A 12,560-nucleotide genomic window follows, 5' to 3' on the forward strand; every position below is an offset into this window, starting at 1 on the left:
CCGTCTCTGCCTCCGGGGCTGACCTAGGAAGCACGCCCTTCTTCAGGAGAACTCTCCTCTCAGCAGGGGACACACACTCAGGGGGCGGGGGGGGGTGGTGGTGGGGTCTGTTCTGGGCTCTTCCTGCAACACAGCTGCCAGAGCTCCGCGCACCTCCAGGGCGCTAAGTCAGAGGCCCAGCAGGTCTGTGCTGCTCCAGCTGTATCCCTGACCTGAGGGCTAACCCTCAGAGCCTGAGGGTCACACACATATCCATCACTCGCCCAGCAAACGTTCACCCTAGGCCCCCTGGCCCTCCTCCCCTGCTTCCCCAAACCCGGTGCTCCACAGGGCTGAGCAGGGGGGAGTGGCCACTGGGAGCCAGCAGGGCGCCCTCTTGTGGAAGACATCGCAATTCCAGGCTGTTCTCTACGGACTGATCTCTCCTGGGTGCTCTCTCTGGAAGCCACTGTGGCACTCCTACCTGTGGTTTCTATGCAGTGCCAAGTCCTGCCTTTCCTTCTTTGTGTGTCTACCTTCCCCTGTGTGCAGGGTCTGCCTGTGGACAGAGTGCGCAAAGTAACTCCCTCTTCTGGGCCCGCACTTGAGCAACACCCCTCTTGGGCCTCCTAGACAGAGCCACAGGGAGATGCACAACCCGGAGCCCTGCCTTACCGTGACTGTGTTTCCAACAAAACCTGCAGTCCCTGACCGGGCACACAGGTCTTCTTCCCTGTCACCTCCTGCAGCTTCAAGTGCCTGAGCCCTGAGTTAAGAGGTCTGGACCTTGAGGCAGCGCCCGGGTCAGATGGCACCCGAGAGCTGGAGAGGTTCTGGACTGGTTCTGGTTCTGTCGCCTGTATGCCACAGATCACTGGCCTGTGGAAAATGATCTTGGAGTGCCAGGTAGCAGAGCTCTCAGCACAGATGATAGACCAGCTTGAGCAGTATGGCGTGACCCCGCGGGTCTGCCAGATCTGTCTTTGTACTCTATAACTTCTCTGTCCTAAAAGCCATGTAGGGCCATGTAGGGCAAGCAAGGGGCCAGGCTTTGGGGCATTGCTAGATGCCCAACGTGGAGGAAGAGGGACAAGGGGGCCGGTTGGTGTCACCGTTCAACATCCAGCCATCACTTTCTCAAAAACCATTCTGTGGCAGGCCAAGGATGGAATTGGTGCACACAGAAGCCATGGCCCTGGTAAAGGGACAGGGATGTACTTGTCTGACAACCTTTGACTCTCTACACATGGCCAGATAGGTGTAGAGAATGGGTTGCAAGTCAGGAGGGACCAGGGAGGACCACTCTAGCTAAAGGGGTGACCTTCACTCAAAGACAGGAATGAGGAGCAGCCAGCGATGGATGGGGACTTTGGGAAAGAACATTCCAGAACTAAAGGTCTATCATCTTATAGCATATAATTCCCTAAAGTTAATTTTCATAGGTCCTAGAGTGTCCTCTGATTTCCATATTGTTAATGGGGATTATTAAGGCTACAGGGCAGTGATTCTCAACCTGTAGGTCTCGGAGTGACTCACAGGGGTCACCTAAGACCATCAGGAAACTCATATTTACATTATGATTTATAACAGTAGCAAAGTTACAGTTACGAAGTAGCAACAAAAGTAATCTTCTGGTTGGGGTCCCCACGACATGAGGACCTGTATTAAAGGGTTGCAGGATTAGGAAGGTTCAGAACCACTGCTGTTGGGGCTCAGAATCATACTAACCCTGGGAAGGGCTGAGGCAGAGGCAGGCTCCAGCCCAGGCAGGCTCAGAGAGGGTCAGTAGGGTCTGGGCTTACCCTGAATCCATGATGTAGGCCATTCTTGCTGAGGTAGAGTAGAGGACAGTCAGAGGAGGGAACTGCCCTCCTCAGGCAAGGCTCCTAGGCTGGGGACAGCCAAGCTCTGCTGCCCCTCAGCTGTACTGTGTCTGGATAAATGTAGTGTGACTCTAGATTCCTTACTGCAGTTGCCAGATTTAGGAAATAACTCATCTATCCCGTTAAATTTGCATTTCAGATACACTTTTTTTCCAGGACAGGGAGTTGAGACAGGGCCTTACCAGGTAGCTCAAGTTGGTCTAGAACTCAAAATACCCTGCTTTGGCCTCTGTTTAGTATAACAATGTAGTTTTCCCTGTAGAATCTAGGTCCTCCAGGGACCCTGGCAGCCCCTTAGTCTTCAACCCATCAGCTTTGAAGGCTCTCCCCAAGGCCAGGAGGCCCACCTCACACCTGGGTACTCTGTTTTGCATGTCTAAAGAGCAAGCTCCCTACACACGGAATGCCTTTGGCTATTCTACCCAAACACCTGATCTCTGTCCTGTCTACTGTAACCCAGCCCACTGGGGACACCCTACCCAGTACAAGACCTCCTTCCCACTTGCCTTCTAGCATTCTGGTGGTGCCCACCCATCATTCCTGGTCCCTGGGCTTCCAGCAAATGCAAGGTGAAAATTCAGAATGGGCCTAGCCCTGTAAGAACCCTGTCCCTGCAATTTAGTGCTATGAGGACCCTCCCTCCCCCTAGAACGGTAAATGAGAGCCTCTAATTGACAGGCTTATGAAGCCGACCCAAGCAATGTCTCAGTAACTTCAAATGCCCTCAGTCAAGGATGCCCCTTCACATACACCCTTGGGAGAGAAGACTTCCCAGGGATCAGTGCAGCCTCAACCCCTCCAAACCCAGAGCTCTTTTGTTCTTGCCATTTTCTTACCCCCAAAGAACCAGGTGTCTCCACTCATACCTTCCTGACCCTGATTCCCCCTGGAACATCCAACCCAGGGTGTCACCCCTCTAACACATCCTGTGACCTGACTGCCTAACTCTGGAGGTCTGCTGCTGCTCCTCTGTGGTTGTGTATCGTCCACCCACCCCACCACACCTGCCCTATCCAGTGCCCTCGGACACAGATCTTAGTGTGCTTGGCTGCCAGCTCAGGGTCTGCAGAGAGAGGTATTCTGTGTCAGAGACCCCAGCTCCGCAGCCTGTCCCAGCTACGTTAAGCTGAGCTCAAGAGAATGGTTCCTAGGAAGAAATGAATTCTTTTTAAGATTTGCGGTCTCCCGGTAAGCGCACTGACCCATGTGCATCCAAAAGGGGCCTGAGGCCATTGTCCTGGCTACGCCATCAGTGATTGTGGGTGCACTGGTCTAGGGAGAAGCGGACGCCTGGGAGGTGTCCCTTTGTCCACCGGGGCAGTAGGGACCCCATGGAGGGCACAGAGGCCCAGGAAACAAGTATCGCGAGAGGGTCCCGCACCCCCTCCCGCCACAGAGCGCGGGCTGGCTTCTAGCGGGACCGACCGGGTGGGGCAGACAGAGAAGGGGTAGCGAGGTGACCTCAGCGGTTCCGCAGCTCCGGGAAGTCGCCTGGCCCGCCCCCTCCTGCCCCAGCCGGGAGTTTCGCTCTCCGGGGCGGGGCGAGCAGCAGGCATTGCCCTGCCGGCCAAGTTGGTGAGCGCCCCGCCCGGCGCCGTCCGGGTCCCCGCGCCCTCCCGGCCGGGGCGCATCACTCGCAGCTCCGTGCGTTCCGAGCCGCACGGGAAAGCTTTGCAGTACGAGCAGATAGCAGCGCGTGCGGCGGAGGTGAGCGCAGGGGCGGGTTCCCGGCTCCGCCTGCCGCGCCGGCCGCTCCCCGCGGCCGCGCTGCCATAAATGGGGCCGACGGCAGCGGTGGCAGCTGGCGGCGGCGCGGGCGGGCGGCAACTCCGGCGTCGGGGGGCGCGGCAGGCAGGCGGGCGGGCGAGGCAGCTAGAAGTCCCGACTTCTGTCCGCTCGGCTCGGCCCCTCCGCTGCGCCCCGAGCCCCGCCCCGGCGGCAGAGCGGCTTCTGTTTACTTTCGATCGAGTTTTTCCTGCTCCGGGCAGGTGCCCGGGCAGCTCGGGGTTGGCGGTTGCGCGCGTCACTCCCGCGTCTCTCTGCGTGTTGCCTGCAGCCGGGAAGGGCGCGTCGGGGCTAGCGGCGGCCACGGCATCCCCGGCGTGTTGACAGGCGTCCCGTTTGTGCCCAGGTGATGACTGCGGCGGCATGGAGTTCCCGGAGCACGGCGTACGGCTGCTGGGCCGCCTGAGGCAGCAGCGCGAGCTGGGCTTCCTGTGCGACTGCACTGTCCTGGTGGGCGACGCGCGTTTCCCTGCGCACCGCGCTGTACTGGCCGCGTGCAGTGTCTACTTCCATCTCTTCTACAGGGACCAGCCCGCGAGCAGCCGCGACACGGTGCGACTCAACGGCGATATCGTCACGGTGCCCGCCTTCAGTCGCCTGCTGGACTTCATGTACGAGGGCCGCCTGGACCTGCACAGCCTGCCTGTCGAGGACGTCCTGGCTGCCGCCAGCTACCTACACATGTATGACATCGTCAAGGTTTGCAAGCGCAGGCTTAGGAAGAAAGACCCAGATCTGGAGACCCGCGCTCTGGGGACAGAGCTTCCTGGTCAGCCACCATACTCCCTGCCTTCCTGGTCCCCTGACTTCTGCCAAGCTGCACCAAAGGCCAAACCCCCATCTCTAGGAGTCAAGGCTGCTCATCCCCTGCCAACATTTGGACCTCCATCTTGGCAGGTCACAGGGGAGTCAAGTGGGGCCCTGGATCTGTCACTGAAGCCTGGTCCAAGACCAGAGCAGGTCCACCCATCCTGCATCCTCCAGACACCCCTCTGCAGCTCGATGCAGCAAGGGGCCCAGCCTCTGGTGAAGGCCGAGCAAGATTCATTCTCCGAACAAGATAGCAGCAGCCCTCAGAGCACCAACAGATCCCCACCACCAGTCTATGCGTCTGCAGCCCAAGGCCTGGCCGTGGACCTGGAGCCGCTGAACGTCCAAGGGACAGGCAGCCAGCAGCTTGGGCTGGATGCAGAGCCAGTGGTGGACAGTGAGGCGCTGGGTCCCAGCAGGCACCTTTGCATTTGTCCGCTGTGCTGCAAGCTGTTCCCTAGCACCCATGCACTGCAGCTGCATCTCAGTGCCCACTTCCGAGAGCGGGACAGCATCCGGGCCAGGCTCTCTCCAGAGGGGGCCGTGCCCACATGCCCGCTCTGCAGCAAGACCTTCTCTTGCACATACACCCTGAAGAGGCATGAACGGACACACTCTGGGGAGAAGCCCTATACATGCGTCCAGTGTGGCAAGAGCTTCCAGTACTCACACAACTTAAGCCGGCATGCTGTGGTCCACACGCGGGAGAAGCCCCATGCCTGCCGCTGGTGTGAGCGCCGATTCACACAGTCTGGGGACCTGTATCGCCATGTCCGCAAGTTCCACTATGGTCTCGTCAAGTCCTTGCTGGTGTGAAGTGTTCTTCTGTATCCCCAGGGTGGAGGAAGGGACAGGGCAGGGTCTCCTGAGTGGGACTCTGGGACAGAAGCAGCAGCCCAGGTGGGTGGAAGCCCTACCCCCAGGCTAGCAGGCTCCACCTGCCAACCTGAGTGGATGCTGCTGCTTTTTGGATGGGTTGCCTCCCCCTGCCCTTCACTCTGCACCTCATACCTGAGCCCAGGTTGTACCCTGCCCAGTTAGGGACACTGTGTTCTTCAGTGTCCTCTCCAGCAAGGTTCTAGGGGTGCCCATTTGCTGGGTCTGGGCTTCTCAGTGTGAGGTAACAGTCTTCCTCTGTCCCGGGGCTTCCCTGACTACCCTGCTGGGACACTTGAGAGTGTCCTTGTGCCATGGTAGAAAGACTCCCTTGTCAAGAAAGTCGCTAATGCAAGTCTAACAGGGGGCACTGAGTGAACAGGCCACTCCTGGTGAGTGGCAGCAGGGACTCCTGCTGAGAAGGCCTCAGGCACAACAAGTACCAGCAGGGGCCACAGAGACACAGCTGGCCCTGCAGGAGGCACAGCTCCAGCGGGGACCCGGGAGCATCCTGAGGGTGGCTAAAGCCGGGTGTGCCTCTGTGGCCCTGCAGTGACTGGTACTGGGGTGGAACAGGTGGGAATTTCGGGCAAAGAGGGGAAATTTGGAAGTGGATTCTTTTTATATCAAAAGAGCCTTTCAAGGCCACCATATGTCTGCTACTGGGTGAGGACCCTCCAAGTGTCCCCTACTGGGGACAAAGGGCTGGAAATGGCAGATCTTGCCATGAGCCATGCTTGGCATGTTGAAGTTAATGCTGTGTTCTAGCAGGCCTGACCCTGGGAGTCACTCTCCTGCTTTCTGCGGGTCTCCCTGGGGCTGTAGTCATTCCTAGGCACCAGACACAAGGCCCAAGCTTGTCCAGCTTAACAGGAGCGATGTTTGCTGTGCCACCTCCTGCTGTGGGGCACAGGTAGGAGCAGCTGTCACAGGGAGACAGGGGAGGCAGACCCCCCCTTCATCTGCAGCCTTGGAAGGAAGGCTGGCACCCTTGGAATGTGAAGGACTTGGTCCTCTGCCTTTGCAGTGGACATGGGCCACCTCACTTCGACCACTTGCTGTCCCAGAACCTGAAACCTGATGTTTTCAGGAAGGGGCTGTGGCAGGATGGGGGCCTCAACCTTGCCTCAGCGAGTGGTAGAGCTGCCTGAAACAGTCTGCCCTCTCCCAGCAGGGCTGTCTGATGACTGCAAGTGGCCCAGAGGACAGAGGTGGGCCAATCTAAATCATCGTGTCTTCTGCTAACACTTGATGTATTTATTTGTCTGCTTGCTCTGGAGTGACGTGACAGTTGGTCTCCTCAAGGTGGAGAGAACCATTGTTCATCTCCTAACCCTCTCTGTGCTCTCCTACTGTGTCCATGGCTGGCCTGGGAAGTTGGTGCCTGCCCGTGATGCTCCAAGACTGGAGGTCCGGGACAGGTTGCAGTCCTGAGGGCTGGAGAAGAGGCCAGGAGCTCCTGGCTTCTGACTCCACATTTTATTTATGACCTGAGGTCTCTCTCTCTCTCTCTCTCTCTCTCTCTCTGTGTGTGTGTGTGTGTGTGTGTGTGTGTGTGTCTGTGTCTGTGTGTGTGTCTGTGTATCTGCAGTACTACAAGTGAGCAGGCCGAGCACCGCTGTGTTGGTCTTCCCCGAGTGCCTGCTTTCCTGGGGCAGGGAATCTGCCCTGAGTCAACACTGGACTCATTGTCTCAGTGCAGTTACTGTGAAGCTAAGAAAGAATAAGTGACTGGTTGTAAGTTTATATATAACTGGCACCATTCAGGTGCCTGTATGCGTATGTCTGACACACTGCCTGTGTGGAGCGCACAGGACAGGTGTGTGCAGAGTCCAGGTGCATTCTGCTGCGTGGGGTTTCTAGGGCCAGCTACTGTCCCAGCCTGGGTCTCACTGCTGCTCTGCCCCTGGAGAGACCCCTGGGAAGCAACCACAGGACAACCCTTCTTCCCGCGCAGGTCTGGCTAGGGTCTGGCGAGGAGGTTTGCACAGCCCTGCTCGTGGTCAGCCTGCACCACGCCTAGAAATGAGTGCTGTCTTCCTATTTCACACCTTCTGGCGGTCACATGACTGGGTAATAAAGCCAACCACAGTGAAGATGGCTGTGGCTATTCTTGGGGTTGGGAAAGGTGGACATTGCTGGGCTAGGAAGTGGGGGTGATGTACAACCTGAGGACTCAGCCCACGAGGTACTTACTCACCCTGTGGGGTGAGTGGACTTCGACAGGCCTAGTGACAGGCACTTTCCCCAGGGAGGCAGAGTGATGTGAGGAAGGGGTAGGATCCAGGCTCTCTACCCCCTCCAAACCATCCAGACAAACCCAAATGTCTCTACTTTGGTCTCTTCTCCTTCCCCCCACATTCCCTTCACTCTTCTTTCAGGGTGGGCTAGACCAAGGGCTTTCTTGTTCCCCTCACTCCCTCTGGGCCCCTGTAGTGGGTGGCTGGGCTCCAGGCTGATGATTGGGGCCCCTGCCAGTTCCTCTACACCACCCTGTGCTAGCCATTGAATAGGAGTACAGATGTCCCCCTGGGCCCTCCAGGCTTTATCTGCCTTCTTACCAGGCCTTCGGGCAGGTGGAATGGAATGGCCTCAGCATGTGACATCAGCTTCATTCTGCTCGGGCCAAGTTCAGGGAAGCGGGGGAGCTGTGCTTGTCACAGGGGCCCTGAGGTCAGCCTAAGCTGGTACCGGAAAGGCCTGATAGTTCCTGGGCCAACTCCTGGGCCTTACCCAGTTTTGGCTGCAGATGTACGTCCTGGGAGGAGGTGGCTGGCCCTCCTCTGCCCCACACTCGCTCTGCCTCCCACCAAGCCTGGATGGGAGCCATTGTCCTGCAGGAGGCCCTGTCATGTTCCCAGTTGAGCCCATGACTCAGCCCAAGCTTCTTCCCGTCCAAGGGAGGCAGCTGCTGTTGCCACACCATGGGAAAGAGAAGAGGGGGTCTTGTCCCCTGGGAGGAGAGGCTTCCTGGGGCCCCTCTGGTCTGCTGGGTTTCACTAAGCTTCTTGCTCTATTCCTGGGCAGCATGGGCCTTTTGACACCCTCCCTGGAGGTATCCATCTTGACCTGTTGGCCAGATGGTAAATTGAGGCAGATAGAAAGGCTTGGCAGTATCCCAGAATTCCAGCCAATGGGCGACAAGTCCAGGACTAGCCTGCCTGCCCCAGCAGTGCCCAGTGCCTCAGCTCGGCAGAATGAGGAGCACAGAGCACAGTGGACTGGGGCCCCAGGGGACTGGCACCCAGCATGGCATCAAGAACAAGGCTGGAGGGAGTGGAGAGGTGTCCCAGAGTCTCCCCAGGAACCTGCAAGGGGACCACAATGCAAGGTTACCCCGAACAGTGGTGCAGGGGGTGAGAGGTGATGTGAGAAGTGGTTGTGGGAAGGTCAAAGCCTTGGGAAACAGGTTGGGTAGGGACCAGCTGCTGCATCCTCCACTTCCCTAGCTCTTGGCCTCAGAGGCACTGAGCCGTCCACCACACGACATCTACTTGGTCCCACCCCTTTCCGATAGACATCCTCAAGGAAGGTAGGATAAACACACCGTAGGTACCGTTCTACACTCGGCCTTCACAGGAGTGGAGGGACTGAGCATCAAGCCCCTCTGTGCCTCTGTCCTGGTCTTCTGTATCTATTCCCAACTCAGTCCCATTTTCTCTCCAGACAAGTCCAGCATGTTCAGTCATCATCACCACTCCCACCTCTGTATCCACACGCTTCTACCATCATCTCTACGTCTTCTGCTTCCACCCACATCACCTCCAGTGCTACCAGATCACTTCCACCGTTGTCCCCATCTCTACCACCTCCACCATCTGGCACTACCACCTTTACTACTACTTCCATCAATGCCCCAAGCTCCATTGCCTCCACCAACTCGAGCACTGCCACCAGCCTACCACTAGCACCGTCCCTTCCAGATCCTCCATCTGCCTCTCCAGTGTCTACAGCTCCCATCACCACCCTCCACCATCATCTCCCCCACTCTCCGTTGCTGCCTCACTGTTACCATCACTTCTGTCTCCTCTAGCACTACCGCCATCGTCTCATCACCACTACCGCTATTACCGTCTTCTCTAATCACTAATGCTACCACACTAGCCAGTATCACTTCCACCACTTGCATCTTCATTACCTCCACCACTCCATTATCTCCATAACCACCCTATTATTTCTACCACTATCCTGTCCAGCTGCTGCCGCCATCACCTCCGCATCCATCACTTCTCCCTTCACCTCTATCTCCCACTCCACCACTTCTGTCTCCCACTCCATCACCTCTATCTCCCACTCCATCACCTCCATCTCCCACTCCCATCACCTCCATCTCTCACTCCCATCACCTCTATCTCTCACTCCCACCACCTCTATCTCCCACTCCCATCACCTCTATCTCTCACTCCCATCACCTCTATCTCTCACTCCCACCACCTCTATCTCCCACTCCATCACCTCTATCTCCCACTCCATCACCTCTATCTCCCACTCCCTTCTCCTCTATCTCCCACTCCATCACCTCTATCTCCCACTCCCATCACCTCTATCTCCCACTCCCATCACCTCTATCTCTCACTCCCATCACCTCTATCTCTCACTCCCACCACCTCTATCTCCCACTCCCTTCTCCTCTATCTCCCACTCCATCACCTCTATCTCCCACTCCATCACCTCTATCTTTCACTCCCACCACCTCTAGTTCCCACTCCATCACATCTAGCTCCACCTTCACCTCCACCCCCACCACCTTCATTTCTTCCAGTACCATTTCCCTGGCTACCATCTTCACCATCATCCGACACCACCGCTACCCCACTTACGTCACCTCTATCATCGTGGCCATCACTGCCACCACCGCTCCCCCGTGACTGCCATCATCATGTTCACCACCTCTGCCCCCACCAGCAGCACCACCTTTAAGAAGGACCCGCTGACTTTAGGCCAGCAGCTTTTTTTTTTTTCAAGACAGGGTTTCTCTGTGTAGCTCTGGCTGTCCTGGAACTCACTCTGTAGACCAGGCTGGCCTCGAACTCAGAAATCTGCCTGCCTCTGCCTCCAGAGTCCTGGGATTAAAGGCGTGCATCACCACCACCCAGGTTAGGCCAGCAGTCTTAATAATCTGCAAGCTGAGAGGCAGTTGGAGGATGGAGTAGTCTCCATCCTATGTGGGGCTTTAGTACCTGTGTTTTGCTTCCCTGTCCTCCATGTTTTCTCTGAATCTCAGCTCCCACCCAACCCCTTCCCACACAGAAAGTTCGTCCATACCCCCCTGAAGCAGGCCTGTGCTTCTCCCCACGGATACTAACTATCACCCCTGGTACACGCTGTGAAGGAGGCCTCTCTCTGTCACAGTGACTTCCATGCCACAGGGGCCTCCTAGCTCGACCCATCAGGTTCTGTCCTGCCCCCTTGCCACCTCTCCAGTGTTCTCACTTGAAAGACATGACGGTGGCCCGCCACCTGTGCCTGGTGGGCATGGGGTGACAGTGAGCAGCCGGGCTGCTGCAGGTCAGAACACCCCAGGCTGAGGGCACTGGCACCGGGATCTGGGGCACACCAGACCAGACACGGCATTGGGTGTCCCAGGACCTGTGATGACAGTCGTCTGAAGAGCTCTGCTGTTGAGCATGCCCTGACTCAGTCCACCTCCTGTGAAAGCCACCTGTTCCCCTCCCCTCTCCTCCCCCACCGTGGACAGCCGTGGCATAAATGATGGGGTGACCTGCGGCTATAGTGGGGTTCAAGGGCTGCAGAGTTGCCTGATGTAGAGGGCTGGCAGTTGTGGGCTCTGGGCTGGCAGTATGCCAGAACCTCTGGGACAGGAAGGTGGCCCAGAGGCCCTGCAGCCACTGAGGACATCAGGCCAAATGCAGTGGTAGTCAGGCATGACTATTCACCTAGCTCCATGTGTGTGTACTAAGCGGCCCCTCAGATAAGTCAGTGGATCTCACTCCCTGAAACGGGATCCTACAGAAAGGAAAAGCTTACAGAGGCACTGGGCCTGTCGTTCTGTTCCTGTGTTGGTGTATTCACTGGCCCAGGCTGCCATGAGTCCAACAGACAGGGCTCTGAACAACAGACATGTTTTGCAGTCCCAGAGGCCAGAAGTCCTAGAGCAGGGACAGTAGAGTAGCCCTGAGACCTCTCTCCCTGTGCAGACTGAGTCTTCTGTGTCCAGAGTCATCCTTATGTACATGCCCTTTCTTAGAAGGACATATTCACATTGAACTAGGACCTACCCTAGTCATCTTTTTAACAGGCCTACCTCCAAAAACAGGTACCTAAGGTCCTGGTGGCTAGGACTTCAGCATGAATTTGAGGGGTGGGGGGCACAATTCTGTCTGCACACTTGGTGTTTCAGATCAGTGTGGGAGGAGGAGAACATGACCTGGAGTCACAGGTCCAGGCCCTCCCTGGCTCCGCTGGACTCACCTCCAGTAAGACTTATTGGTATTCTGCCAGAGTGCTGGGGCACGCCCACAGGCCACTGGGCACCAAAGGGAAGTGGGATATTTATCTCTTCCCCAAAATGGATCCCGGGTCTGGCCTCTCTGCCTGCCCACCCAACCTACCGTGGCTTGCTTGCCCATGTCCTGCATCTCAGGGCAGGTGACTAGGGTGTGTGGCGTGGAAGAGGCCTGGCATGCTCCTATCTGGACAGACCCCACCAGTCAGAGCAGGATGGTGGGGGGCCATCTCCAGCCTACACTGCTTCTCACCTCTGCCCTTTGTGCCCTGGAGGTGCACACTCCCCGAATGAACTATCCTGTCCTCATCCGATGAGGGGCCTGGCTCTCGGCACCCCACCCATTCCTTCTCCCGACCCCACAGCAGGTCCTCTCAGCCCGTGCAGCTCACCTGAACAGCCCCTCCTCCTGAAGTGGGATCTGGGCATCCTCCACTCCCAACACCAGTGGCCTGGTGCCAGCCTGTCGATCTTACCATCTTTTGCCACCTTTCTCCTCCCTCTCTTTTCCTCCTCAAGTGAGGTGCCACCACAACCCTGCCCCAGCCTGCCCCCAGGTTTCATGCCCCCACCCCCCACACAGAACCTGGCCAATTCAAAGTTCTAAGTGGTCCCAACATTTTCTCCAAAGTCCATCTCAGGCAGAGGGGACACACACATCCAGGACATACGACAGGCCTTCTGCCTCATTCACACTAAATAACACAGAGGAAACATTAAGATTATCCTTGTGAGGAACTGGCAGCTCGGGAGCAGCATGT

General features: G+C 57.2%; 1 protein-coding gene across 2 annotated transcripts; it reads left to right on the top strand.

Moving 5' to 3' along the window:
* The first annotated feature begins 105 nt into the window (after positions 1–105).
* Positions 106–7,429, top strand: Zbtb42 (zinc finger and BTB domain containing 42). Of its 2 annotated transcripts, XM_052739129.1 has the most exons (2): positions 106–3,569; positions 4,172–7,429. In XM_052739129.1, the coding sequence occupies exon 2, from the start codon at positions 4,257–4,259 to the stop codon at positions 5,271–5,273; it is 1,017 nt and encodes a 338-aa protein (XP_052595089.1). In that variant the 5' UTR covers positions 106–3,569; positions 4,172–4,256; the 3' UTR covers positions 5,274–7,429. The 2 variants fall into 2 exon arrangements, with proteins under 2 accessions (XP_052595089.1, XP_052595088.1); XM_052739128.1 differs by lacking the exon at positions 106–3,569 and having other exon boundaries at positions 3,690–7,429.
* The last annotated feature ends 5,131 nt before the right edge of the window (positions 7,430–12,560 follow it).

This window comes from Peromyscus californicus, unplaced genomic scaffold, assembly GCF_007827085.1.
Source record: "Peromyscus californicus insignis strain IS unplaced genomic scaffold, ASM782708v3 Scaffold_15__1_contigs__length_86483966, whole genome shotgun sequence".
In the NCBI taxonomy this organism is placed as follows: Eukaryota; Metazoa; Chordata; class Mammalia; order Rodentia; family Cricetidae; genus Peromyscus; species Peromyscus californicus.